At 46.2% G+C, this 23,274-nt stretch overlaps 1 protein-coding gene across 4 annotated transcripts in view; it reads right to left on the bottom strand.

Annotated features, from left to right (window-relative positions):
* AGL (amylo-alpha-1, 6-glucosidase, 4-alpha-glucanotransferase) overlaps nucleotides 1-23,274 on the bottom strand; it is a 72,147-nt gene that overhangs the window by 12,778 nt on the left and 36,095 nt on the right. For all 4 annotated transcript variants that reach the window (XM_065554272.1, XM_065554275.1, XM_065554274.1 and 1 more), the window contains 8 exons: nucleotides 22,027-22,202; nucleotides 19,554-19,656; nucleotides 17,817-18,042; nucleotides 17,151-17,262; nucleotides 16,715-16,850; nucleotides 3,879-3,991; nucleotides 862-1,073; nucleotides 262-359 (listed from right to left, as the gene is read on the bottom strand). In XM_065554272.1, the coding sequence (XP_065410344.1) occupies nucleotides 262-359; nucleotides 862-1,073; nucleotides 3,879-3,991; nucleotides 16,715-16,850; nucleotides 17,151-17,262; nucleotides 17,817-18,042; nucleotides 19,554-19,656; nucleotides 22,027-22,202 (1,176 nt within the window). The remainder of the gene's footprint in view (nucleotides 1-261; nucleotides 360-861; nucleotides 1,074-3,878; nucleotides 3,992-16,714; nucleotides 16,851-17,150; nucleotides 17,263-17,816; nucleotides 18,043-19,553; nucleotides 19,657-22,026; nucleotides 22,203-23,274) is intronic.

The raw sequence follows: 23,274 nt of genomic DNA, 5'->3' as shown, positions 1-23,274 counted from the left end.
TTGAAAATTTAATGACCAACTTCTAATGGGAGCAAAATTGTAAATAAAATGGTGATTTTGTAAATAACAATGAATCTGAACTGGCTTTAGAACAGCTAAATAATCTTGACTAAAATAAATATATTATATACTGTAATTAGCTAGTGCATTTCTTGAGGTATTCTTAATGAATGAAACATATCAAAGTGAACTTCTTACTGTTAGTCTGGTTACATGATTAAAACTATGCATACCACACATAATGATCTCTAATATGCTTACTCTGGATCCAACGTTTTCATGCCCAGTGGACCAAGCAGCTTTTCCTCTGCTATCTCAAGAGCTTTCCAAGCTTTCTCAGGACTGAATATCTCAGGGGCCTGGCAGAATAACAGAGATTTAATCAATGAACTTTGCATTTAAAAAAATAGTATTTTTTATGAAATCAACAAACTGCATAGTGCATTTCAAGCATTTCTATTACTTTTCAATATGCTCATGGAGAAAACTACAGCCCTTTATAATAGATATAAAATGTATCAGGACTCCTCACAAATTCCATAAAGAAATTAAACAAAACAAAACAAGGCAATTTTCAGTAGCACCGCATCTTCAATACAGGAAGTTCCTTTTTATAATTATCCTAATGACACATTGGTTAGCAGGCCTAAACATAATTGGGCAAGTCCTTTAGAAGAGATTCTAGATGGGCTGATGATGAAAGTTTATTAAAAAAACCCACTACTCCATTAAAGATACAAGTGTATTCCAAGCAATGGGTCCCTCCTCGTTTACCCCATGCAAATGGGCCCCCTCAAGTTTAGTTCAATTCAATCAAAATAGTTAAAGGAGCTGTGACTATGAACATGTTTTTCCACTCACCACAACCATTGCTATAGTAAAATTTGGCCTGAGCTGGTAATCGCACCAAGGACTTGAAGCTCCATAGCTGTCCTTGTATATGCCACGCTTGTGAACCAGATTTGGATGTTTTTCATTAGGATCTGCTGGGTTCTCAGAGACAAAGAACAGCTTTTCAAAGTGCCCTTGAATCTTCCTGTTCCACTCGTCATATGTGATGGTTTCTATTTTTCCTGAAAAATGTTAATATACAGGATTTGTTTTCTAGCAATAAGTCTACTCCTCTCCTTAGTTTTGTAAATATTACTGACTCTTGCATACTTGAAGTCTTAAGAAACTTCTACGGCTGCTGATAAAATAAGGAATGGCCATTATAATGTGTAGATTGGTACACCTCTACCTTGATATAATGCTGTCCTCGGGAGCCAAAAAATCTTACTGCGTTACAAGTGAAACCGTGTTATATCGAACTTGCTTTGATCCATCGGAGTGCGCAGCCCCCGCCCCCCCGGAGCACTGCTTTACCGCGTTATATCCGAATTCGTGTTATATTGGGTCGCGTTATATCGGGGTAGAGGTGTATAAAAGTGAAAACTGAAGGTTATGCCAATGGCCCTCAAAATGCTTTCAAGGATATCCAGGTTATCTAGATTCAAAAGCTGGTGTGGGAAATTCTTTTCCCTTTTCCCAAGATATTGATAAGATTTCAATCCACACTATTGGGAATAAAACAATATTAGGGGAGTAGATTTTAAACATGGCTTAATACTGGTTCAGGCCCAAAGAGTTTTGCCTGGCTAGTCTGGATGGGGAGTAGTCATTTTAAGAAATGGTGTAGTCAAACCAGGCTCTACTAGTTAGCTTTCTGTCTAGCACATGGTTATGCCTCATTCAGATTAACCAGAAAATAGTGTTTAAACTGTTATTATGAACTAGTTTTTAAATAGAATTTAAAAAATAGTTTAGGTTTTTTTAAACTGTTGCATCAAGATGGACAAAAGCTAAGTGAATCCAAGGCCAGGGGCTGGGAGGGGGTAAATGTTGTATTTTTTGCTGAAAAATGAGATGTAAAAGATCTTGTTTTATATCGGTTTATGCCTAGTCTGTCTTCCTCTGGGGTGTGATTTAAACACAGACCAACTATGAATGCATCAGATCTGCTTGGTTTTTTAGTAGTAGTAGCCTCTGTTATACATAACAATTGTTAAACTGCTCTGTGAATAAATCTCTAGTTTTTCAGGGCACATTTTGACATGGCAACAGACTACTTCTTTTATAACAACTAGCATAGATACCTGTCAATATTTAAGAGACTCCTTAAGGTTAAGTATTTATCGTTTTCCCACCCTTGTCCCTCTAAAAATCTCAGTTCAATGAAGCTAAAAGGTGTTCCTATTCTTCACAAATATCCCTTTTAAAGCCTTTCAGTGCTGACTGGTACCCACCGCAAACTGACTAAAGGATAGATTATCTGGTCTGCTTAGTGTTCAATGCAAAAGGTGCGGACAAGGCCACAACCTTCCACTTGGAGATTCTCCTGAGGTAAGGGGAAATAGAGTTTTGCTGAAGTAAGTACTACTGAATTTCGTTCAATGTCACTTTGACCATGTCACCCCTCTCTTTGCATCTCTCCACTGCATCTCTCCTCTTCTCTACTGTATCAAACATAAGATACTTGTTTTCACTTTTGGGGCCCTTCGCGGCCAACTCCCACCCGATCATCTCTCATTCAGTATTGAAATGTCAACTCCAATCAGCAGGTACGGGGCTGGGTTGGGGCTGGGGGAGGGGTGCCTCTCCCGTCGGTGGCAGGTCCAGGGCTGGGGGAAGATGCATCTCTCCCTGTCGCAGCCCCGAGCGCCTGCAAGGCGCTTAATAGGCTGCTGCACAGCTGCGCAGCTTAGAGGGACTTAGAATGTAACACCAATAAAACTTTTTTTCCCCAACTATGTGGTTTATCAAAAGCATGTTACGAATATATTTGGTTGCTTTGTAGAAGATCTTTTACTTGTAAGAAATCAGCCAAAAGAAAGCAAAAAAACAGAAGGGCAACTGAAGCCATATGTTAGATTCCATCTGCAATATTTCTATTTTTGTAGTATTATGTTGTAGGCAATTTCTAGAAACTAACCCTTGACATGAATTAAACAAGCAGACAGGCCAGAGATTGTGGATGGAAATTAAGGCTAATTTTAAAATAAATTTGTAGGTCATCAGGAGCTGCATGCACTTTAAGCTCTTGTCAGTGATTCAAGTTACCTACAGTAGGGTGAAGCTTACAAATTAAACAAACTGGGCTCTGGGAACACAGCAATGTGTGGTACCTGAGGCAGCAAATCAGGGAAGGAGCTGCAGACATTATAAATCAAAATTGTAAGCAATTTTTATCAATTACTGAATCATACACAGTCCCACTCAAGCCATGGATTAAAAAGTTTAAAAGAAAAATTAGTCATTAATTACATGATTAAATAAAAGCTGAAATATCTAGGATGACAGATGCTGATGGCAGTGTTTTTTCTGTATTTTGTAGTACTGCATAAAGGAACAGTTAAAATAGTTGCTTCCCAAGATTAATCATTATTTTGTTAAGAGGTTTTAAACAGCTTACATATTCAGTTTCAGTAATATGTACTGAATTCTCCCCAGAAACTATCGTGAGAAGAGCATACAGTACAAACAACTAAAAAATAATCTTTCACTTAACTCTTAAGAGGTCTTAAAATCCTGTCATAACCAGCTCAAACTAACAAGTGAATTCATAACCATATCGGTACCCTACAGAAGCAGAAAGCTGGGCTAGTGAGGTTTAGTTATATACTCTACAAAAAAGTGTGTTTTGTGGCCTTTGCATAGATTTTGCTACTTAGATGCAAAAACAACAATTAGCCTTATCCAGAGTTTTATGAACACCCATTCCCCAAACATAATGTTTAATAAAATGTTCACAAGGTAGACAGATTGCAAGACAATAATTGAACCAGGGTCAATATTATGGTTCTACACTGATCACACATTTGTGAGATAAGCCTGCTTACCATGCCTTTTTATGTTGACTCCCTGATAAGGAAACACTTTTTTCTTTGACAATTCCAGCAGCCAACGAATAGTTGATTTACACAGGCCAACAATTTCCACAGCAGATCCATCTCTAAGATGAAAAAAGAACAGCTACTCATTTTAAGAAGAAACTTAAATGAAGATATTAGGTCACAGACTTTTTATGCAGATACCAACATTTGAGGATTCCCCCCCCCCCATGAATATATTCAAATCTCTAAAAAACAAGGATTAATTACTGTCAGTTTAAACTCACATTTGATGCTCTAGAAAGTGAACTTCTTGACAAATCATTAACATATCCCCCTTCCATATACAGAGGCAGATACCATTCCTGATGCCCTTCCCAGACACTTTCCATTACCTCCCAGCATCTGTGATGAGCCCAATCCAACTTGCTCTAACTGAATACTTCAATCTTCAATTTCTGCCAAAAACTGGAAACACAAATGACTATCGTGGGCAAAAAGGAGATTTAGCTGCCAGTCATCCAAATATTGACAGCATCATATCACTTTCAATTTTCTCCTAGTGGCCTCACGTACATATTAAAATAAGTTGGGATGGGGAGAGCAACAGTCTCACCAGACAGGCCTGAGGAAGAAAAACAAAATGTCCAACATGATTCTCTGAAAAGCAGAGAGCTACTCAAATGGCATCCCATCTAACTCAGCGAGAGTCCACCTTGGAAGGGCTTGATGCGCTCCAGGTAGAAGCCAGGGTGCACCTGATATCTAGAGTGTGCAGCTGCCTCTCCTCATTGGTCATGTGAGGCTTTGGACAGAACACTGGAAGGAAGATATCCTGGTTGACATGGATGTGCGACACCACCTTTGGCAGGAAGGCCGGATAGGGCTGCAGCTGGACCTTGTCATTGTAGAATACTGTGAATGGGGGCTCCGAAGTGAGGGCTTTAATTTCAGAGACATCTCTCCGAGGTCATAGATACAAGGAATGCAACCTTCCATGACAAATGAGAAAGGGAACAAGTCATAGGCTCAAAGGGCGGACCCGTGAGCCTGGAGAAGACCAGGTTGAGGTCCCATTGCGGAACTGGATCCCGGATCAGCGGAAAGAGTCTTCCAAAGCCTTTCAGAAACCTGATTGATATCTTATGCGAGAACACCGATCTACTGTGGATGCGAGGATGGAAGGCTGACATGGCAACCAGGTGCACCTTGATCGAAGAGAAGGCAAGAAACCCTGAGGCTTTTAGTGAAGCAGGTAATCCAGGATGGACTGCAGAGATGACCGGGTCGGGGAAATATTCCACTCCGACACCCAGGAGGAGAAACGCTTCCACTTTGCCAGGTACGTTGTTCTGGTGGAAGGCTTTCTACTCTCCAAGAAAACCTGCTGTACCTGATCAGAGCAAGCTTGTTCCTCTGGATTCAGCCACGCAGCATCCAAACTGTGAGGTAGTGAGAGGCGAGGTTTGGGTGCAGGAGTCGACCGTGATCCTGCAAGAGTAGATCTGGGAGGCTGGGAAGTGGCCACTGGGCTGCAACAGCCATGTCCATGAGCACGCCAAACCAATGCTGGTGAGGTCATGCTGGGGCGATCATAATGACCCATGCCTTGTCCATCTTGATTTTTCAAGAGGACTTTGCTGATGATCAGAATTGGTGGGAAGATGATCATCAGGTCTCCTGACCAAGACAGGAGAAAGACATCGGAGAGTGAACCTCTGCCGAGGCCTCAAATTGAAAACTGATGACACTTTCTGTTCTGTCTGGTGGCAAACAGGCCCACGCAGGGAGCTCCCTACTTCTGAAAGAGCATTCTGACGACCTCTAAACACCTGCACCACCAGAACGGACAGCTGGGGCAGTGTACCGAGATACACTCCCCAACCGAGGTCGGACGCATCCGAAATCAGGGAGACAGTGGGTTGCAAATGGCACACCTTCCAACACCAGAATTGGGTCAGACCACCCGAGAGGCAGAAAGGTAAGTACCCCTGGGGAAGGATCGGGATGACCTTGTCTAGGTGATGTCTGGCTGGGGAATAGAGCAATGCCAGCCACAACCGGATGAGACGCTGCCTGAGTCTTGCACGTTGGACAATGTACGTGCATGCTGCCATGTGCCCCAATAATCTGAGCCAGACCCTGACCATGGTGAGCGGATGGGCGGTGATGCTGGCAATCAGATTTGACATTGCCCTGAACCTGGTCTCTGGCAGGAATGCTCTGGCTCAGATAGAGTCGAGCACTGCTCCGATAAAAATCTATCCGTTGGACCAGGATCAATGTTGATTTTTGTTTATCAATAGGCTGAGATCTTGAAAAGGAACGTCTCGATGCTGTGGTGGACCTGGACGCTGGAGCGGCCCTGGATGAGCCAGTCATTGAGGTATGGGTAGCTCTGGATACCCCGATGTCTAAAGTAGGCCTCCACTACCGACATGCATTATATGCATCCGAAGAAGTGGATTGTAGCCCACGAAAGCTTATGCTCTAATACATTTGTTAGTCTCTAAGGTGCCACAAGTACTCCTGTTCTTTTTGAGGATACAGACTAACACGGCTGCTACCCTGAAACATGCATTTAATAAACACCCTTGGCACCGTTGCTAGGCCAAAAGGTAGCAGTGCAAATTGGTAGTGGGCAGTCTCAACTACGAAACGTAGGAACCATCTGTGTCTGAAATATCAATATGTGGAAGTAACTGTCTTTCAGGTCGAGAGCGGCATACCAGTCTCCCAGATCCAGGGAAAGAATGGAGGAGACCAAGGAGACTATGCGGAACTCCAATTTCTTAAGATACTTGAGGCTCCACAGGTCGAAGATGGGGTGTAGACCCCCCTGGGCTTTTGGGATAAAAAAAATAGCAGGAGTAAAACCCTTTCCCCCCCTCAAGTGCAGAGGGACTTCCTCCACAGCTCCCACCTGCAGAAGGCTCTGCACATCCTGAGCGAGCAGATGCTCATGAGAAGAGGGACGGGGAGGAAGACGGTTACTCACCGTTGTAACTGTTGTTCTTCGAGATGTGTTGCTCATATCCATTCCAATTAGGTGTGCGCGCGCCGCGTGCACGATCGTCGGAGAATTTTCTACCCTAGCAACACCGGCGGGTCGGCTGTGGAGCCCCCTAGAGTGGCGCCTTCATGGCGCTGAATATATACCCCAGCCGACCCGGCGCCCCCTCAGTTCCTTCTTTCCGGCTACTCCAACAGTGGGGATGGGGGGCGGGTTTGGAATGGATATGAGCAACACATCTCGAAGAACAACAGTTACAACGGTGAGTAACCGTCTTTTCTTCTTCGAGTGCTTGCTCATATCGATTCCAATTAGGTGACTCCCAAGCCCAACTTAGGTGGTGGGGTCGAAGTGAGACATTGCTGTGTGCAAAACCGCTGATCCGAAAGCAGCATCGTCCCTGGACTGCTGCACTAGTGCATAGTGAGCTGTAAATGTGTGGACTGATGACCAAACTGCCGCTCTACAAATGTCCTGGATCGGAACTTGCGCCAGGAAAGCAGTGGAGGAAGCTTGGGCCCTCGTGGAGTGAGCGGTGAGGTGTGGTGTTGAGACACCTGCCAGGTCATAGCAAGTCCGGATGCAAGACGTAATCCAGGAGGATAGGCGTTGTGAGGAGACCGGTAAGCCTTTCATTCGGTCGGCCACTGCAACGAAGAACTCTTTCTAAAGTGCCTTGTGCGGTCAATATAGAAAGCCAGGGCCCTGCGTACGTCAAGAGAATGCAAACGTTGATCCTGGCGAGTAGCATGTGGTTTAGGATGAAAGACCGGGAGAAATATATCCTGATTGATGTGAAATGGAGAAACCAACTTAGGGAGAAAGGCAGGATGTGGACGAAGCTGCACTTTATCCTTATGGAAAACTGTGTAAGGGGGCTCGGATGTAAGCGCCCTGAGTTCAGAAACGCGCCTTGCTGAGGTGATGGCTACGAGGAAGGCTGTCTTCCAGGATAGGTACAGAAGTGAACAGGTGGCCAGTGGCTCGAATGGAGGACCTGTGAGCTTGGAGAGAACCAGGTTGAGATCCCACGTCGGAACAGGTTGACGCTGTTGTGGGTACATCCGGTCCAAGCCCTTGAGGAACCTAACGACCATCGGGTTAGAGAATACCAAGGACGCGAGTTCCCCTGGGTGAAAGGCCGATATAGCGGCCAGGTGAACTCTAACTGAAGATATCGCCAACCCCTGCTGTTTTAGGGAGAGGAGATATTCCAATATGAGAGGAATAGGTGCCTGTAACGGGGACGTGGCTCGTTGTTCGCACCAACAGGAGAACCGCTTCCACTTGGCCAAGTACGTGGCTCGTGTTGAAGGCTTCCTACTGCTCAACAGAATCTGTTGGACCGAGAGTGAGCATTGTTGCTCTGCCTGGGTGAACCATGGAGCAGCCACGCCGTGAGGTGAAGAGATTGCAGGTCGGGGTGACGCAGCCGGCCGTGGTCCTGAGAGATGAGATCTGGACATAATGGAAGCGGGATCGGTGTCTGAACCGAGAGTTCCAACAGTGTGGTGTACCAGTGTTGTCTCGGCCACGCTGGAGCGACCAGAATTACCTGTGCCTGGTCTCTGCGCAATTTGAGCAGTACCTTGTGGACCAGAGGAAACGGAGGGAAGGCATAAAACAGGTGGTCTTTCCAGGGAAGGAGAAACGCATCCGAGAGGGAGCCCAGAGCTCGACCTTGCAGGGAGCAGAACACGTGGCACTTTCTGTTGTCTCAAGATGCAAACAGGTCTATCTGGGGAAACCCCCACTTCTGGAAAACGGAATATATGATGTCCGGACGGATAGACCACTCGTGCGTCTGAAAAGACCTGCTGAGTCGGTCCACTAAAGTGTTCTGGACTCCAGGGAGGAACGATGCCGTGAGATGGATTGAGTGGGCGATGCAGAAGTCCCACAGGCGAATGGCCTCTTGGCATAGAATCGACGAACGTGCTCCTCCTTGCTTGTTGATGTAAAACATGGCCGTGGTGTTGTCGATGAGAACTAACACACAGCGGCCACGTAGGAGATTGAGAAATGCCTGGCACGCCAGGCGCACCGCCATCAGTTCCCGAACATTGATGTGCAGGGCTAGCTGGGGTGCAGTCCACAGGCCCTGGGTATGGTGTTCGTTGAGATGGGCACCCCAACCCAGAGATGAAGCGTCTGTGACCAGGTGCAGAGAGGGTTGTGGGGCGTGAAACGGCATCCCCTCGCAAACCACACTGTGATCTAGCCACCAGGTGAGGGAGGTCAAGACCGAGTTCGGGACCGTGACCACCATGTTCAGGCTGTCCCGATGTGGGCGGTATACCGATGACACCCAGGTCTGGAGTGGGCGAAGCCGAAGTCTGGCATGTCTGGTTACGTACGTGCAGGAAGCCATGTCACCCAGCAGGGTGAGGCACGACCTCACCGTGGTAGTTGGGAAGGCCCTGAGCCCTTGCATGAGGCTCGTGATGGTACGAAAGCGGTTGTCTGGTAGGATGGCTTGTGCACGTCTGGAGTCTAGGACTGCGCCGATGAATTCTATCCTCTGGGTAGGTTCTAGAGTGGATTTGTCCTTGTTGAGTAGGATGCCCAACTTGTTGAATGTGTGCACTATCATGTGGACGTGAGCTCGAACTTGCTCTTTGGTGCGGCTGCGTACCAGCCAGTCGTCTAAGTACGGAAACACCTGTATCCCTTGTCGACGAAGGTATGCTGCCACGACAGCCATACATTTCGTGAACACTCTTGGGGCCGAGGATAGGCCGAAGGGAAGGACCGCAAATTGATAGTGCACCTTGCTTACCACGAATCGCAGGAAGCGTCTGTGAGGCGGGTAAATTGCAATATGAAAGTATGGGTCTTTCATGTCGAGGGCGGCGAACCAGTCTCCAGGATCGAGGGAAGGGATAATGGCTCCTAAGGAGACCATGCGGAACTTCAACTTTACTATAAATTTGTTGAGTCCGCGCAAGTCCAAGATGGGTCTCAGACCCCCTTTGGACTTGGGGATCAGGAAGTAACGGGCATAAAATCCCCTGCCCCTTAACTCTACTGGAACCTCCTCTATGGCCCCCATAGCAAGGAGCGTGGAAACCTCCTGTATAAGAAGTTGCTCGTGAGAAGGGTCCCTGAAGAGGGACGGGGAAGGGGGGTGGGAGGGAGGGAGGGATTGAAGAAAACTGGATAGCGTATCCCCTCTCCACCGTGCGAAGGACCCAACGGTCCGAAGTTATAAGGGACCAAGCACGGTGGAAGTGGGAGAGGCGATCCCGAAAGGAGGGGACTGGATCCTGGGGGATGACTGGGGCGCCGTCCTTGACCGCACCTTCAAAAGTTCTGCCTGGGGCCTGCGGGTGGCCTTGGTGGCCCTTGGTTCTGACCAGGTTGAGGGCCGGTCCACCTTCTTCTACCACCTCGCCCCCGCCTCCGGGCAGAGTCCTGTCTCTGACGAGGTGGGGGGGGGGGGGTAGAAGCGCTGAGGCTGAGGCCTAAATGGCCTGCGCTGAGGACCCGCAACGTGCATCCCCAGGGAGCGCATGATTGTTCTGGAGTCCTTGAGGCTCTGCAGGCGAGAGTCCGTCTTATCAGAGAACAACCCATGTCCCTCAAAGGGCAAATCCTGCAGGGTTTGTTGCAACTCAGGGGGCAAACCCGAAACTTGGAGCCAGGAGGTCCTTCGCATAGCGATACCTGACGCCAGGGTTCTCGCAGCCGAGTCCGCTATATCTAATGAGGCCTGTAAGGAAGTCCGAGCCACCTTCTTACCTTCCTCAACTAAGGCCCCGAACTCTTCCCTGGAATCTTGGGGAATCAACTCCTTGAACTTCCCCATAGAGTTCCAGGAGTTAAAACTATAACGGCTCAGGAGCGCCTGTTGGTTAGCCGCTCTGAGTTGTAACCCTCCGGCTGAATAAACTTTACGGCCAAACAAATCGAGGCGCTTAGCCTCCTTCGATTTGGGCGCTGCGGCCTGTTGACCGTGGCGCTCGCTTGCATTCACCGATGACACCACCAGTGAACACGGCTGTGGATGAGTATACAGGTACTCATAGTCCTTTGAGGGGACAAAGTACTTTCTCTCCACCCCTCTGGCTGTGGGTGGAATAGAGGCAGGAGTTTGCCATATCGTAGTGGCGTTAGCCTGGATCGTGCGGATCAGGGGCAACGCCACTCTTGATGGGGCATCCGCCGAGAGGATATTTACAATGGGGTCCTGCACCTCCACTATCTCCTCCGCCTGTAGGTCCATATTACGGGCCACCCTACGTAAGAGGTCCTGATGAGCCCGAAGATCTATCGGGGGTGGACCTGTGCACGACGTGCCCGCCACTGCCTCATCTGGAGAGGAAGATGCCTTAGGTGGTAAGGGATCCAAGGCAGGGTCCTGGTCTCCCTGTTCCTGGGACGGAGTATCACCTGCCCTTGGGTCCAGGACGTCAGGTGGTGCGGGCACGGAAGCCTCCATGCCCCCTGGAGGAGGGCGAGAGATGGTGGACTCTGGGGCCCTTCTATCAGAGTGTCCCAAGCGAGAGGCTGAAGTTAGTGGAGCCCCTTGCGCTTGATGGTACGCCCACGGGGTCCAGAAAGACCAGTGAGAGGGGCCGTGAGCAGGGTCCTCTGCTAACTCCTGCCAGTGGCCTATATCTTGCTCCTCGGCTTGCCCCTGAGGGGGGTATGCCGATCTCGATACGTCCTCAGAGGAGCGAGACACCGATCTCGATGGCCATGGCGGTGCCGACTGCGCCGAGATGATCCCCGTGGGATACGGTGCCGCACGGTGCCGGTCTGGAGATGTTCTATCTCTGTGCGGTGCCGGCGATCGGTGCCGATGACCGCGCCGGTGCCGGGAGTCGGACCTGGACCTGGACGGCGACCTCGAGTAGGCCCGGTGCCGGGAGCGACCCCTCGACGTTGAGCGTCGATCGTAACGGTGCTGAGAACTACGTCTCGATGTTGACCGGTACCGACGATCATAGCGGTGCCGGGACGTAGAACGGTGCCGCGACGATGATCTTAGCCGCGCGTACGACCGGTGCCAAGGTGATATCCGGCGCCGGGACTGCGAGCGGCGTGGGGACCTGCTTCAGGACCTGGAATGGTGCCGTGGTTCCAGTCCCTGCGATGGAGGGCGCATCAAGGCAGGTTTCCCCCTGGACTGGACTGGACGAGTCAACGGCACCGACGGTGCCGGTGGTTGGGGCGGTGCCGGCTCCGTGAGAGCGATCAAGTCTCTCGCCGTCGCGAAGGTCTCTGGGGTCGACGGGAGGCACTGTATCACCGCCGGTCGCGGTGGTGACCCTGTCTGCACGGACTCAATGGCCTCGGAGCCGGAGTCGACGGTGCCGGAGGCACCTGTTTTTGGTGCTCCACAGGCGGACGCGGCTCTACCCCCGGCGCCGGGGGAGCCGGCGTCTTCGGTACGGCAGTCCCCTGCGTCTTATGGGATTTTTTATGTCCCGGCGATGATGAACGGCGCCGAGGCACTTGCTGTGGGTGCGGTGCCGACGGGGTCCGGTGCCGTGGAGGCTTGTCCGACGCCACTCGCGTAGTCGGAATGGTCGGTGCCGCCGGGGCACTGCGCACCGAGGCGCTTGGTGCTGGGGCTTGACGCGCCGATGGAGCGTCCGGGCTAAGTGCCGCCTCCATAAAGGAGTTGCCGAAGCCGAAAGTCCCGCTCCTTCTTGGTTCTCGGTCTGAAGGCCTTACAGATCTTACACTTATCTGTCTGATGGGACTCCCCCAGGCACTTCAGACACGAGTCGTGCGGGTCACTTGTTGGCATAGGCTTAGCGCAGGACGCGCACTGTTTGAAGCCGGGAGCCTTGGGCATGAGCCCGGCCACGCGCCGGGGGAAAAAAGGGGGAGACAACCCCCTTAATCCCCTTTAACTATACAACAACTATTAATAAAGTGAATTAAACAACTATCTAACTATATACAACTAGAACTATAACTATAACTATCAATAAACGGAATAAGCTAGGGAGAGTGTAGAACAGCTACGCCGCGCTCCACAGTTCCAACGACCGTCAGGGGCGGTAAGAAGGAACTGAGGGGGCGCCGGGTCGGCTGGGGTATATATTCAGCGCCATGAAGGCGCCACTCTAGGGGGCTCCACAGCCGACCCGCCGGTGTTGCTAGGGTAGAAAATTCTCCGACGATCGTGCACGCGGCGCGCGCACACCTAATTGGAATCGATATGAGCAAGCACTCGAAGAAGGAGGATGGGATAGAAATAAACTGCAGGGCATATCCCCCTGCAACTGTGCTGAGGACCCACTGGTCCAATGTTATAGAGGCTCAGGCGGGGAGGCAGGATGCAGGACACAGGCAGGAAGGTCGCCCTCACGCGCACCCTCAAAATGCCTGCTTGTTACCCGTTGGTTACGGGTGAAGCTCAAGTGAGCTGAGGGTGTCAGCTGCTGGCCTTGCCAGTGCTTATAGCTTTTTCCTTCTTGCAAAAGGGCGCTGATCAAGGTTGGCTCCTGAACCTGTGTGGCTGTTGCGGCTTAAACCACTTCCTTGCTGGCCCTGGCATGAAAAGGCCCAGGGAGTGCAAGGTAACCCTCGAATCTTTCAGGCCATATAATTTACTGTCTGTTTGCTCTGAAAACAGTGCCAGGCTATCGAATGGGAGGACCTGGATGGATTGTTGAACCTCCATCGATAGGCCTGATAACTGCAACCAGGATGCGTGCCTCACAGAAATGGCTGAAGCTACGGTCCAGGCCGCAGAGTCTGCCACATCTGAGACTGTTTAGAGGGCTGCCCTGGCCACAGCTCTGCCTTCATCTAGGATGACCAGGAATTCCTTCCTGGGCTCTTCTGGTAGCAAATCTGCAAACTTGGCCATAATATTTGGCAGTCCATCATCATAATGACCAAGCAAAGCCTGACGGTTGGCCACTCTCAGCTGTAGACTAGACGTAGAATAAATTTTTCAACCAAAAAGATCAAGCCTCTTTGCCTCCTTGTTCTTATGTGTTGATCCTGGTTGGCCCTGTCCATCATGTTCATTGCTGCCGACAACCAGTGAGCTTGGGGCAGGGTGGGTATAAAAATACTCATACCCCTTAGCGGGGATGTAGTATTTTCTTTCCATCTGCTTGGAAATGGGGGCAGGGAGGAGGGTGTCTGTCACAGGGCCTTAGTAGTTTTTACCACTCCTTCGTGCACTGGCAATGCCACCTTGGGGAGGGCAGCTGCACTTAGAACATTGAACAGGTAGTCTGAGGACTCCACCAGTTCCTCGGCTTCCAGCCCCAGGTTTGAGGCGACCCTCCTCAAAAGCTCCTTGTGGGCCCTTGCATCATCCGAACTGAGTGAGAGGGCCCTGCTATCGCCTCATCAGGTGAAGATGATCAGGAAGCAGGTCTGCCAACTCCACCACTTCTGCTAGGGGAGCCTCGGCCGAGGCTAGTTGACCCCGACTCTGCATATGAATCAGGGCAGGAGACTGTTGCAGACTGTCTTTGCAGATGTCCCAGAGACCAGCCCAAGCCCTGCGATGGGTGGGGAAACCCCCAGGGGTTCCATAGTTGCAGGGGGCTGGCCACTGGCATCGGGGCCATGCTGCTACTGGTGGCCCAGAGGGGAATGCCGATGCCCTTGATGGGTGGCTGTGGCCTGTTGGCAGGTTCTACTCCTCGCTGTCCAAGGGAGAGACTTGTCTGGGGGATCAGGACAGTACCGAGGCCACCTGTCTACCCCGATCCCGTCGGCTCTGGCCATGGACCTCCATTGAGGACCTGTATGGGGGCAATTGCTCTCAGCGCCGTGAGCCTGGTGATCGGTGACTCATCCTTAGAGAGCGATGCTGCTCCATAGATCATGAGTAGGAATGAGAGCGAGAAGACCGACATCATACCCGCAATGAATCATACCGGCGATCTGACAACCAGTGATGGGGTTCCAGGGACCGACGTCTTGACCCTCCGGAATGGTGCTGTGAGAGCGGCTCTGGTGCTCCTGGCACCAGGGCTCTAGGGGTGTCACGCCTCTGTGGGTCTGCGCCAGACCGCTGGCAATTGACACCTACAGCCTGAGGAATGCTGCCTAGAGTCTGGGGTCAGAAACTGGCAGGTAAGCCAACCCGGTGGCACTGTTCCAGTGAGCACTGGCTGGGCACCCCGTGCAGTGAAGAACAGTGCCGCAGTAATGGTGACAGCTAGAAGGGTCCCAAGGAAGGTTTACCCCTTGAATGGGGTCTCTCAGTGGCTGGCGTGGGCAGCACTGGAAGGGACAGGTGTCCTTACTGGCCTGAAAGGTCTCTGGTGTAGACAGCACCGCCAGGTGCCGAGTGCCTCTGCCCCTTTCCAAGGTGGTAGGTGGGTCTTGAAGTGGGCTTGACAGTTCAGTGGGAGTCTGAGCCCGGCCACTGTCCGGAGGGGAAGAGCTGCCCCGAACAGGTCTTTGCTCTCCTCCAGCTCTCTCTTTCCCTTTACAGGACATAGGAGAACACCTCCTCCCGGCCTTTCTTTGCTTTTTAGCTGGTACCAGGATGGGGATTGGTGCCAGTCAGAGGTCGCTGCTGGCAGCGCGTTCCGCACCAAGGCCACAGTGCTCGGAGCAGAGTCCAATCTCGTTGGCTCCGAGGCCGGTGCGAGGGCTGACTCTGTAAGGAACACTCAGAGACGAATGTCCCGCTCCTTTCTGGTCTGTGGCCTGAAGATCTTGCTAATGTGACACTTGTTGCTCACGTTGGTTTCCCCTAAACACTTGCAGCTTCTATGGGGATCACTGACTGGCATGGGCTTTTTGCAACAGTCACAAGGTTTGAAGCCTGGGGACCGGGGCATGCCCCATCCCTAGGCTGAGTCCCATATGGGACTAATTATTTATAATTTAACACTAAGGGAATTATTAACTGTACAACCTTAAACAACTATATACAACAAATTCACTACTAGACACAATAGAGACAGGAAATCATGCCGAAGCAAGGAGATATTCCAGCATCATCACTGGTGGAAAGAAGGAACTGAGGGAGGATGGAGCCCGTGGTGCTTCTTATTACTGGTGCAAATGCGTGCCACTCCAGAGGGTGCCAGAGCTGGTCCCCTACGGATATTACTGAGGGAAAAATATCTGGCACCAGTGCATGTAGCGAGCACACACACCAACAGTGTAATGGACATGAGCAAGGATTCAAAGAGCCACCAAACAAACATTGTATTTGATTTTGTGGAAAGACACTGAAAGCTTTGCAATAATAGTTCAAATACCTTTCCTTGCCTTGCACAACTGCAACTGATCTGAGCAACCTCATTTCTCCTGTCCTGTGTCTGCACCAGTTTACAGGCATATAGTAACATTTTTTTAAAAAAATGTTTCATCTATCTAAAATTGAATAGATGTCAGCAGAATACAGAGCTTTCACTGACAACATTTTAATATTAGCATTAGGGAAGGAGGATAAGAAAGAAACTTTTGCAAATATTTCAAGTTCTACATATGGTAGCACTCAAATCCCACAACAAGCATCAACATAGAATATTACTGGGTATTTTCTCAACATCTAAATAGTTAACTTTGCTAATTATTTAGTGCTACAGCAGTGTAATTTACATCAGACATGAAGAGTTAACATTATATTTGACTAGCATATTGAACAGAGTATGTCAACAGATTATATGTTTTGCAATGTTCTTTTCCTCTGAATCTGCATGGTACACAGAAGGTTTCTGTTAATGTTTTATAATAGTCAAATAGAATTCAGAAGGGTCTGGAATATTTCACATATCACTCTTCATGTTTTATTACTGGTGGCATAGGAACCAAGAGCAAGGATCTCGCTATGCAAGAGGCTAAACTTTGACTTATTCTAAAGTTATACAACACAGCTTATAGTTTGTACCTTGGAGTAGCTGGAATTCCTTTGTTGCGAGCTCTATCACTCTCCCCCATTTTATCCATCCATGTGCCACAATTAAAGCGGTTCCCTCCAAAGACAAAACCAGTTTCATGGTCGACACCTACAGTCACATTAAAACCTACCCAGCAAGAAAATCAGAATGAAGTAAGCTTGTTTCTAAAGAACCACTGAAAGAAAAAGACGAAGGTCTTCCTAGAACCACCACATACATTTTTGTAATGGATATGCTAATATTATTTACAGAGTACTCATGCCAGAATAGCTGAAATTAAAGTGTTAACACGTATATTTATAATATTACATTCAGTGCATCTAACAATGTAAAAATAGTTTTGCAGAAATTAGCTTAACTAAAAGAAAAAATCTGTACAACAATTTTACTCACATATAAGCAAGTTAAATAACACGAGTTACTTACCTTCATCCCTCATATTTCGATCTAACTGTGGACCAGCATTCCTTTCTCGGAATTCTATGCCTTGCATGTGTTGTTGCATAGCTTCCTGTATTACTTCATACAGTGGTTGGTCCTGGTTTGTTTGTTTGTGTGACAAGGGAGAAAGACAAAGAGCCTGTATGTAATATTCAGATAAGTACTTTAACTTTTCAGATTACTATACTTTACAAGCAATCCAACAGAAATTCAATCAGAGTTGGCCAATTCTTTTTTTTAAATTGAAATTTCAAATGTTGAAAAATTGGAGAACACTAGAAATAAAACTGGTGACTTTATGCCCTTGTTTCAAAAAAGTTTTATTCTCCACCATCTGTGTGCTTGATACGAGTCATCAAACTGTGTGGCAAATAACCAAAATGTGGAACATCCCTGTTTTACTGCACATTCCACCATAAATGAGAGAGAATTTTTATAGCTATATAATCTTCCATGAAGCCCTCCATTAATAAGCAAACACTGTCCCTCAAAATACTACGAATGCTGTCCCCGGTAAAAGCTAACCTCTGCAAAAATATTTCTTTGAGTAGGAGAACGTGCTGAATAGTGATTCTTTTGTTTTTTTAGGATTTAATTTACTTATAATTATGTTTGTAGTATGTAAACATCTTATTAGAAATTAAACTTTACCAATGCGCCTGCAGGCTGAGCAGGAGAATCATCTGTAGGATACATTCTGGAAACAGGACACTTGAGAATGTCTGTGCCATTTGGGACAATTTTACAGTAATCCTGTATACACTGAAGCCACCACCACACAGCATCACGGCAATTGAATCTGGCATGGGTCCCTTGGCCAAGCAGATTGGGAATAAGTCCATGTCTCATGGTACTAGCAAATGCTAAAATTATGTTCCTTAAAAACAAAAACAAAAAAATCCGATACACACTGTATTGGTTTTCAAGGTAGTGAAAGTTCCAAGTAGTAAACTAAAAAATACAATATATTTTTATACCAAGATATGTTGGGGGGCAAATTAGGATTGAATGGCAAATGTCAACATCCTGGTGTTTCATGGCACAAAGGTGACTACACATAATACAAGCTTTTAACCGTCCATATACTCAGTAATGCCAACCAACGCAAACATGGAAGGATATATTTAAAGGTGTATGCTCAACCTTTCACACACACCCCCCCAAATACCTTCATTATACAGCAGAGTTCTAAACAGAACTGTGTTTTGGAATGCTTAACATTTCAGCCGCATTTTATATCGACTTTAAAATTAATATTGAGTGCTTGATCCTAAACGTATTTTTCCTAATCGGTTGTTTTTTTACAAATACAGGAATCTCATAACTGAATAAAACCAAGTTCCTTAGCAAAGTTCAAAAGGAATGCCTGATCGTGTATGTGACACTCCCAAGTGGTATTATCTTCTGATCCTTTCAAAAAGGGAAAGGAGGCAATGGGGGGAAAATTTATCATATATACGAGAGAATTTCTGATTACAGGGATCAGTCTCGGACTCTTTACATCAGGCAAAACCTCCATTGACTTTAGTGGGAGTTTTACCTAGAGGTATAATCTTGTAATGGCATTCAATACTACAGACCCTTACATTACTGGAATCCTATTGTCTTTAAGAGGAATTACAGGCTGGTATAAGGGACCATACTAGCAGATCCCTTTGCAACAACAGAATCTAAGAGTGCTGCAGAGTGAGGCTAGTAGTTACTTGACCCTTTCATTGGTTTTATATTTCCATAACCAAAAGTAAATACATACACAAGTTTTCATTGAGAATGAGTTAATTTGAGAAATCCATACTTTCATTCTCAGCTCACTTCAGTACCAATATTTCATGGCAAAAAATTAAAACTGACTAGTGGAAAAGACATGCCCACAAACTTATGTTTATTTGTTAGGTTTTAGACTTACATTGCACATACAAAATTTAGTTTGCAATGATCCACAAAACACTGACTTCCAGCTTTGATAGCTGTATTAGGGATCTCCACAAAACACACCTCCCCATACCTCAAATCTGATTGCAAAGAGATTCTCAAATCCGCTGTTCTCCAATACTGATACAAGTATTTTATATCAAAATAAAAACCCGTAGCAGATACATTTCATTCAAACTTAGTATGAGCGCTATAATGTGCTGGAGAAGAAGTTATGCATATAAAAAAAATGGAATAGGTGCTTCACACCAACATTTAAAAACAACTGAGATGCATGGTAAGTATTTTGTAGTTCTATCTGCTAAGAATTCAAAAAAGGCCTAATGCCACAGTAAATAAGAGAGCATTTCAATTGTTTCAGAAAAAAAGTAAGCTTTCTTCCAGTTATATATAGAAAGCGAGAAATCTTTCAAGATGGATTAATACCTATGAAGACTGTTATACATTCATTCTTACCTTGCTTCTAAATAACGCCCAGTAATCAACATTAGACCTCTCAGTGCAATAAAGGTATCCCTTCCCCAGCAGCGGAAAATGCCAGATGAAAAATGTGGTAAACCTAAAGAGTAAACATGATGAACTAAGTCATTAGACTGTTTAATATGAAAATTCTACACATGTGCACACACACACCCTGGGCCAGCAGCAGCAGTTTGGGTGTGTGGGAGAGGGCTCAGGGCTAGGGGTTGGGGGATGCTTACCTAAGGGGGGGGGGGTGCCAGCTCCCATTGGCATGATCCTGCAGCTCCTAGGCGAAGGAGCCAAAGGGCTCCATGCGCTGCCCGTGCCCTCAGGCCCCACACCCACAGCTCCCATTGGCTGTGGCTCCTGGCCAATGGGAGCTGTGCAGCCAGCGCTTGTGGCAGGAGCAGCGCGTGGATCCCCCGTCCCCTCCACTGCCACGGAGCTGCAGAGACACATGGGGTAGGGAGCTCCAGCCAGCCCTGCCAAACCCCATCCCCCCAGAACCAGCAGGGGTCCTGGGCCACCTCCCGCAGCACCTGTGTCACCCTGGACCGCCTCCACCCCCAGAGCACCCATGGGCCTCTGCCCAAGTTTTAGTTAAGGGTATACAATAAAAGTCAGGGACAGGTCACGGGCCGTGAATTTTTGTTTACTGCACATGACCTGTCCATGACTTTTACTAAAAATACCAGTGACTAAAAAGGTAGCCTTATTTATGACATATGATACACACTGTACAGCATGTGCTCACTTTCTAAATAATGCACTTTAAATGTGTGTGTAAACCACTCAGGATCAAAAATTCTTTAAAGAAAATTCTCCTGCAGAACATTACAAAAATATATGTTATGTATAGTTTCATTACATGCAGAGTCCCATGCTTTCTACAACTGCCCTACTGAATGCTGGAGGTGGGGAGAGTGTTCCCTTTGCTGGAGGCACTTAGGGCCCCCCCATTTCAAAAGCAAATAGAAGAACAGTTGGGTAGAATTATGCTGACATGGAATTTTCAGTTCGCAAAACAATTCAGGGATCGTTTGCCACAGAAGTCATGGGAGCTTGCTATAGAATTAAGGTCAGTATGAAGCAGGATACAAAGTTCTGAATATATCTTTGCTGGAAACAAAGCATTTTGAGTCTTAAAAGTATAATGGTCATACTTTTGTTTTAACTTAATTAGGAAAAAAAAAAATCTTTCATTACTTGTCCTTCTAGAATGAAGAAAAACCCATTTCAATAAGGTTTAAAACCTATAAAATGTAGAGAGATGTAAAATATAAAAGTGTTTTGGGTTTTCTTAACAGAGGTGAAACTTTTATTGAAAGAAACAAAGGCAAAAATATTTCCCAGAATAACTGTCTTTATATTTAGAAACTGTCAGATTTTAGACATTCTAAAATGTACCAGACAGACAAATATATCTGGAAATATGTAAATTACATTCATTCAGGAAATTGCACATACTACTCTATGCTTTATTCTTCTGAACACGTATATTTTTAAAGATTGCTTATAACTGCAGCAAAAAGTGATCCAAAATCAGGAACAATTAATCTCAATTTAGTAGAAATTGCACTAAACAATCTGCCTCTGCCATTCAACCCTGGTCCTCTCTCTCAATTACTTTCTAGGCAGCTAACTAACTTAATTAGTTTGGAAACCACATACTTACTATCTCCTCCTAAAACCAGGGTTACTATCTTGTTGAATGAGTTTTCTGGAGCTGAATGCTGGATTCTGCCATGCTCAAGTTCTAATTTTTGTCACAGACTTGCAATTTCCGCATGACAATTTAAGGAGCTATTTTACCAAGAATTTCCATTTCTATTTCATGTCCAGCTGGGGAAAGTCAGTTCTCTAGATATTTGGTGGAATTAGTGACCACTTGAAGTCAAGATCAAATGTGGCAAGTTTTTAACAAAGGCGAATAAAGATTATACTGTTAGCAAGAATGTTTTTAGTTCAACAGGGATTAAAAAAAAGTTCAAGAGGTGACAGTTGCGGAAAATAAAAACATAGTTAAAGCGATAAACTAGAAATCTTATGGGAAGTGTTCCACAATGTATTTCAACTGCTGAAGAGTTACAGGGAAAGAGAACATAATTCTGGAGCTCAAAAGGTCTCAGAATATGATAGAGTAGCTCAAGTTGCTTATAGTTGAAGACATAGCAAAAGTGAAATTCTTCACAAGCCTTCCTTCAACATCAATAGCAGAAATATTGCCTGGTTATGCTTCTCTCAGACAAACAAAACAAACCCAAGAATAAAAAAAACCTTCACATTAAACAGAGCAGATTAAAGCAGTGGAAAGTAAACAGCTACTGACAAAGAAACAGTATTTTTTATTTGGTCTCTAAACATCATGGTCCCGGCACATTGATCTTGCTGTCTACACATTTCTAAGTAGTTGCACTGTTTTGTAAGACAACCTGCTTCCACAATCATAGAATCAGTCCTTACTTACCAGCTGCTAAGGAAACACAGCACTGTTCTTTCTCTTTTGTGATTTCATTCATCCTATAGGGGACATCATGTAAAGCAGGAGACAGATTTGGCAGAGAAGGATATTTTCCTATCCCACACATCTGGACTGAACCCAAGGAAAGGTGTTTAACAAATGTTGATCCATTCTGAACAAAGCTGTAATCAAAGTAGTTGAATTGAAAAAAAACAAAAACAAAATCTCTTTTCAAATTCAGCAACTTCACTGTTAAAAGTTCACCCATTTCCCCCCTTGCCTAGTTTAAAAACCCGCTTCATAAGGGTGCTCCAGTTGCAAAATACTGTAATGATTTTCAAAAGTGAGTTCCTAATATTAAGTCATAAATTTTTAATGCCAATGGGAGCTGCTGAGTTCATAGCACTTGAAAAATCAGGCCATTTATTTAGGTGCCTAAAGATAAATCTGAGCCCCTAATTTCAGGTACCCATTTTTTTTCTTCCAAATCTTGGCCTTTACTTTTATGTTAATTTAAAAAAAATTATTTATATTGAAAGGAGACGATAAAACATTCTGGTATTTTATTACCTAGTTGATCCTAAAGCAAAGAAAAATCTCAACTCTACACAAAGTATTTTAAAATTCAACTATATTTAAAAAGATGATACATTTAAATGATTTTTATTAATTTGTGCCTGGGTCTACATGCTTGACTAGTACAACATAAACAACAACCCCCCCCCCCGGAAAAATAACAAAACACCAATATCAGATATCAAAACTGTTCCAAGATGGAGAGGGTATCTGTTTTTATAGGAAATTAATGTTAGCCATGTTTAAAAACAGAAAAGAATAGAAACAAAACAAAACGAGAAAAGGGACAATTACAAAAAAATGAAGAAAAGGCAGCCTTTCAAGACTGGAAGACGGACACTTGTTTAATGTCTCATTCCCTATTATTGCACTGCCAGCATTAGCTGCAAATCCAAGTCCTGGAGCAACAATAAATTACTGACCTTCTAGTCCAATGTTCATAATTTTCCCTTGGTGAAAACTATATGTACCTTCTATCAGCTTTATGCTTTTCCATTGGCCAACATGAATATTTATTTTTGCCCTACACCAGCGTATCTTCTTGTACATCAGTACTATTATGCAGGCGGCCATATAGTTTAGGAATTGTGTTAGGCAGCTGAGATAGACCTAACAGAAGACACTGCATTTGTGCATTTAACATTTGCAATGGATTGAAAGATTAATAAGGAGAGCACC

Source organism: Chrysemys picta, chromosome 8 (genome assembly GCF_011386835.1).
Source record: "Chrysemys picta bellii isolate R12L10 chromosome 8, ASM1138683v2, whole genome shotgun sequence".
Classification (NCBI taxonomy): domain Eukaryota; kingdom Metazoa; phylum Chordata; order Testudines; family Emydidae; genus Chrysemys; species Chrysemys picta.
The sequence above is the reverse complement of the archived record's forward strand: the minus strand, read 5'-3'. Positions and strand labels throughout refer to the sequence as shown.